The sequence below is a fragment of the Oreochromis aureus genome, linkage group 2 (assembly GCF_013358895.1).
Source record: "Oreochromis aureus strain Israel breed Guangdong linkage group 2, ZZ_aureus, whole genome shotgun sequence".
Classification (NCBI taxonomy): Eukaryota; Metazoa; Chordata; class Actinopteri; order Cichliformes; family Cichlidae; genus Oreochromis; species Oreochromis aureus.
In genome coordinates this window covers 26,482,279-26,488,278 of record NC_052943.1, presented here as the reverse complement: position 1 = coordinate 26,488,278, position 6,000 = coordinate 26,482,279, and the positions used below count along the sequence as shown (strand labels likewise).

The window sequence follows — 6,000 nt, the reverse complement described above, 5'->3', positions numbered from 1 at the left end:
TTGAAGTACAGAGAGGGAGAGGGAGAGAGCTGTGCATGAAGTGGGATTTTTTTCGTGGTGGAAGCAAAACTCAGAGGGAATTCATGACGACATTGATCAAATATGAAGCGTAGTTTGCTGCTGGCTTGGTGAATTTTGGTTGGAGAGAGACAAAACCTGCAGCTTAGAATCAACGCAAAAAGACGTAAACACAGCGCGGACCCGACGCATCAGAATCGGTGAGCTCCGACAGCGTGTCCGTGTGGGCCGTCGGGTGAGAAAGCCGAGAAAGAGAAAGCTGATTCTGATGCGTCGGGTCGGCTCTGTGTTTACGTCTCTGTGTGGAATCCGTGTACCTGCTCTCATTTGCTGTTTTGTGGTTGTTGAAATAGTTTTGTGAGCTTTAATCTGAGAATCTGGCGTTTCTGGCAAAACACAGTTATATTTAAAAGTCGATTCAGGATTTAATGAATCGATATCGCTTTATTCAAGCTACTCACCTCCCTCTTCCACCTGCACTTTCAACTGGACCACGGCCAATCAGAGAGGTGCCGCCCTTGACTATCTGATTGGTTTAGTCCACGATAGGGACATAATGGCTGTATCCCAATTCAGGGTCTGCAGCCTTAAAGTACGCAGCCTCAACGGTCCTCAAGGGCAGCGTACTCAAAGACCGCTAAGGCCGGAAGTGCGAGGCTTGTGAAATGGGACGGTCTAGCCTCCGTCGCGCTGCCCAGGTTGCCTAGCAACCACGATAGCTGGAAACGTGTGATTGACAGAAATGAAGGAGAACATATTTTGTTCATTTGTTTGTTTGTTTCTACACGAGCTCTGTGTGATTTAATAAGTATCTGAGGCTGAGACCACAGGACTGTAAAACATTATTGTTGGGCTTCATATCTGTACTGAACAGTCATATAAGATTAGCTAGTAAATAACAATTAGTTAATGTTGTTCATGAGACTAAAGTCAGTGTAAATATGATATGGCCAATATTATAGTTATTATATTAATCATTATTAGTTATTACAGCAGTGAGTTTGAAGTCTCAAATCAAATCACTTTTATTGTCACATCACATGTGCAGGTACACTGGTACAGCACATGTGAGTGAACTCTGTGTCAAATACTGAGCTTCAGTAAAGATTCAAGTTGCAGTTATTTATATTTCCTATCACCTTAAATCTTCACTCAAAGACAAGTATCTCTGACAGTGTAGATAGAGAGATATATATAGAGAGAGATATATATAGAGAGATATATATAGAGAGAGATATATATATATGTATATATAGATATATATATATATATATATATATATATATATATATATATATATATATATATATATATATATATATATATATATATATATATATATATATATATATATATGTATATATATATATATATATATATATATATATATATATATATATATATATATATATATATATATATATGTATATATATATATATGTGTATATATATATATATGTGTGTATATATATATATATGTGTATATATATATATATATATATATATATATATATATATATATATATATATATATATATATATATATATATATATATATATATATATATATATATATATATATATATATATATATATGTATATATGTGTATATATATATATATATGTATATATATATATATATATATATATATATATATATATATATATATATATATATATATATATATGTATATATATATATATATATGTATATATATATAGGTGTATTATATATAAGAGACAAATGTTGTTTCTTCAGTTGGCATTACTAAATTTGGCTCAATGCTTACATACATGTGTAAAAAGCAAATGTACGAGCTGTGATAACTGTTTCTGATAGAATGAAGAGTAGACTGATGTATGAAATATTCCTTTATTGGGTGAGAAAATCAGACCATGTCATAACTGCTTTAAGTCATACAGAATAGATATCAGAGCCTTAAACAGGCTGACTTCTGCAAAATGGGTCAAACTGGGCAGAAAGTATACAAACACATAACATCCTTATAGAATATGATGTAACACTATAGATCAACTTACCTCAGAATATATAAAGCATATAAACAACTACAGAAGCTCAAGCTTCAGGATCTGCTCCAGTATCAGGATAAGTGAACAGACAAGGCTTTGCAATTTAGCTGAGATCTTTAGACTTGATCAGGTGTGTCAAGTTTGGAAAACGTAAAGGAGTGCATAGACTCCTTACCTGTATTTTCATAGGTTTTACAGCTTTTTATATTGATAAAGACCCCTCCCTGCAATGGTAATAGATACACAAAGAAAAAAGAGGGGTCACCTTCTGGTATAGACATTACTTTTTCTTTTTTCTTTTTTTTCATTTTACAGCGAGTTCGAGGAAGTCTTCTGTGAATGAACAAAAACTTCATATGTTATATTTACAGGAGAGTCTGGCCAATGAACCATCAGCAGTTATATTTTCTGTAATTTTACACATTTTGTTATATACTTTTACTGATCCATGATGCAAAATAACTTTGAGATCCCTGGACTAGATTAACCAAATGTGTTTTGTGGTACATGATATGTTTTGAAGTGTACCTGGAAATAGCTTAAATGGCATCTCGGTCCAAAAATACCTCCTGCCTCCTTCTGTCGTGAGGTCAAAGATAGCTCTGAAGTACGACTGATAAGAACTTGTGCTCTGACTTCATGCTAACAGTTTGTTACCATGAAAAAGTCATTACAAAAGAAGATCCAGTGTAACTCCATTCTTCCTCCTTATTAAGGCTTCTCATGTCTACATCACTATGAATTATGGGACAGCATTATCTCCTCTCCTTCCATAAAGGATACCGCAGTGTATGCCCAGATAAATGAGGTAATAAAGGAAGCATTAAAGCACCTTTCCTTTGTATTTGGAGAATCTTGTCAGGACAAATTAAACATATGCATATGTGTATGAATTTTATGGACACATGCTAAATGTAGCAGTGGGAAAGCTTTAATGTTTTGTTTTGTTTTTTAATTAAACCAATTAGACATAGAAAATGTTACAATTTTAATCACCCCTGACACAGTCTTAAACCTCAAAAATGTGATTAATTTGCTTTAATAATAAGAGTGCATGCATGGTTGCATTCATGTGCTCCTTGGAGGGCTGGAATCTCCCAAGCTGAGAAATCATTCCTATGATAGTATTGTGCTGATTTAGCCGAAGAGGATTACTGCCAGTTAATACCTCTTCCAACTAATCTTTGTCTGTGGACGGTTACAAATTACAAACTAAATTCCCAAGACTCCCAAAACAACGAAAAGTTTCAACTTTATTATTGGCAACTTTATTACCATTTTCCCATTATTTATTTTTTAGCCAGCTGGAAACAATTTTTTTCGATATCACATGACCGCGCAGTAAGATTGAAATAACCAAAATGAGAGTAACTGTTGTCTGTGTCGTTACTTTTTAAATAGATGAGGTGGAAGAACACAATGAGCTGCCTCCACGTTAGGTTTCATGAATCTGTGGAGTTGCAGATAGCTCTAGTTTAACCACCAGAGTGGGCTCGATTTATGGGGGAGATTTGTGTGTTCTTGAGTTCATTTGATTGGAGTCCAAACAGCGTTCAGGCGATACGACGTACAGCTGCAGCCAGGTGTTCGGTTACTTTTCAACTTCGTAGTTTGGGCTCACATTAAACCTCAGTGTCATCCAGCTGTGATCCAAAGATCTCTAATAAGGTGTTTCCTTTCTCCTTGTGTCTCCTCCTGGTGTGGGGATGCAGTCAGAGGTGCTGGGATGTTCTCCAGATGTGAGATAATGCAAGCCAATCAGAGCCTCTGTACATGCTCCTCCTCTAACTGAGTTTCTGCTGGAGCTCCGGTGTTCTGGGAATCCATCCTACCTGGCGAACTAATTAATTTGCCATCCACCTGAACGTGACGGACGTTTTTTCTTTTTTTTTTTTTTTACGTCTCGGTTATTCGCTTTATTCCCGCGACATTTCGCTCTTATTTTAACCGGATATCACTGGAAACTTGGAAACTTTCCCGACAACTTGCAGGAAAGTGGAGTCTGAAAGCAGATAACATTAAGCGACCAGGGGAAACAGACGTTATTTCCGCTTCATCGGCCGGGTTTTAACGAAACAGCTCCCGGACTCTGCGAGCCAGGATGCCCGGAGACTCCTCCGTCAACTTCAGCGTCCTCCACCGGATTTGTAAGCTGGTGGTGCTGCTGTGTTTTCTCCACATCGCCGTCACCGTGGTCTTCTATGTCCGCTCCTTCGATTTCCACCTCGCCTTCGTTCAGAATCAGCAGTCCAATAATAACATCCCTATGTTCCGGAATACCAACCGGGTGGTGAGCTCCGGACTCGAGCCTGCGAAGGAGGAGAAAATCTTGGAGCAGCCGGTGAAGAAGCTGGAGAAATGCCCCGAGACGTCCCCCCTGCTGGGTAAGACTAACCAGAACCCTGGTTCTGAGGTCCAGAGTCTGTTTAAAGGTTTAAAACACCACAAACCTCGGAGACTGACTAGTTTCGGTCCTCACCTTTTAATAGGAAACGGCAGTAGAATTGTGACAGCATTGGTTTCAGTGACTTAATAATCTATTCAAACAGACTTTTTAGCTTCAGATACCAACAACAATAAATATGCTTTTGTATTAATATTGTTTTCTTTTAATCCAGACTCATTCACACGATCGTTTACTTCTTAACGGCATAAATGCAGATTATTAACAATTAACACCAAGCATTTGGGGCTTAAATAGTGTACTCGTTCACTCCCGACACCTCACTGTATTTCTGCAACAAGATACTCTCCTGCTCCTTTAAGTTTCATCACCGAGAAGAAACGAGGTCACTTGAGTGTTTGATTTTTTGTTTTAGAAACTGTTTGTGTAGCTGGATTTTTTTTTTTTTTTTTTTTTTTTTTTTTTTTTTTTTTGAATAACTGCCTGAGGTTGGAAATGCTGCCTTATTGCAGGGGTAAGATCCATCCATCCATTCTCTTGCGCTTATCATTTTTAGGTTGATGATGCTGTGACAGCATGAGTCGTGGCAGAGAAAAGCAGCACACTGGACATCGTGTCTTCCTTTCCTGTCAAAAATTACAGTTAGGGTATCTTTATCTACTAAACTTAGCTCATACTGGTTGTTATTATTTATGTGTGGCTCATCCCTCTGCTGTGGAGAAGAGGCGCGAGAACAGTTACTCAAGGAGACGCCTTCACGTGCTCATCTTGTCCAACAAACAGTCCAGACCTCTGCGATATTAAATAAATGAAAACGGCAGTTGAAGAGTTTCACTCAGGAATGTGGCCGCCTTAAAGCCACATTCCTGTACTCGTTTTGCCTGTTGCACAGTCGAGTTACAAATCACTTCCTGTTCCCACTTTATGGCATTAGAGAGCACCTACTTTCAGTGATGCTGGCAGAAATGAAACTTACAGGTTTTAAAAGTATGATCTAAATATGAAGCTCAAGCTTCAGGATCTGCTCCAGTATCAGGATAAGTGAACAGACAAGGCTTTGCAATTTAGCTGAGATCTTTAGACTTGATCAGGTGTGTCAAGTTTGGAAAACGTGAAGGAGTGCATAGACTCCTTACCTGTATTTTCATAGGTTTTACATCTTTTTATATTGATAAAAGACCCCTCCCTGCAATGGTAATAGATACACAAAGAAAAAAAGGGTCAGCTTCTGGTATAGAAATTACTTTTTCTTTTTTTCCCCCGTTTTACAGCGAGTTCAAGGAAGGCTTAGGAGTTTCTGAGGAGGTAGAGCAGAGGAAACCAGATGGTGTCTGTTCACATCTGAGCTGAGGTCTCGACTCCTGAGGCTTCCTTTATACACACACACACACACACACACACACACACACACACACACACACACACACACACACACACACACACACACACACACCTCATGTCAAAGTTGGGATTTATAAGATAAAAAACGCTTACAGATCCCCTTTATCGGAAACATTCAGACCAGCTGGCTCTCGAGTGCGTCTCTC

At 37.8% G+C, this 6,000-nt stretch overlaps 1 protein-coding gene across 2 annotated transcripts in view; it reads left to right on the top strand.

Moving 5' to 3' along the window:
* Positions 1 to 2,036: 2,036 nt before the first annotated feature.
* LOC116332060 (beta-1,4-galactosyltransferase 1-like) overlaps positions 2,037 to 6,000 on the top strand; it is a 38,811-nt gene continuing 34,847 nt past the window's right edge. The window contains exon 1 of one of the 2 annotated variants that reach the window (XM_039621443.1): positions 2,037 to 4,433. In XM_039621443.1, the coding sequence (XP_039477377.1) occupies positions 4,151 to 4,433 (283 nt within the window). In that variant the 5' untranslated portion in view covers positions 2,037 to 4,150. The remainder of the gene's footprint in view (positions 4,434 to 6,000) is intronic. The other variant, XM_031754914.2, reaches the window with a different exon arrangement.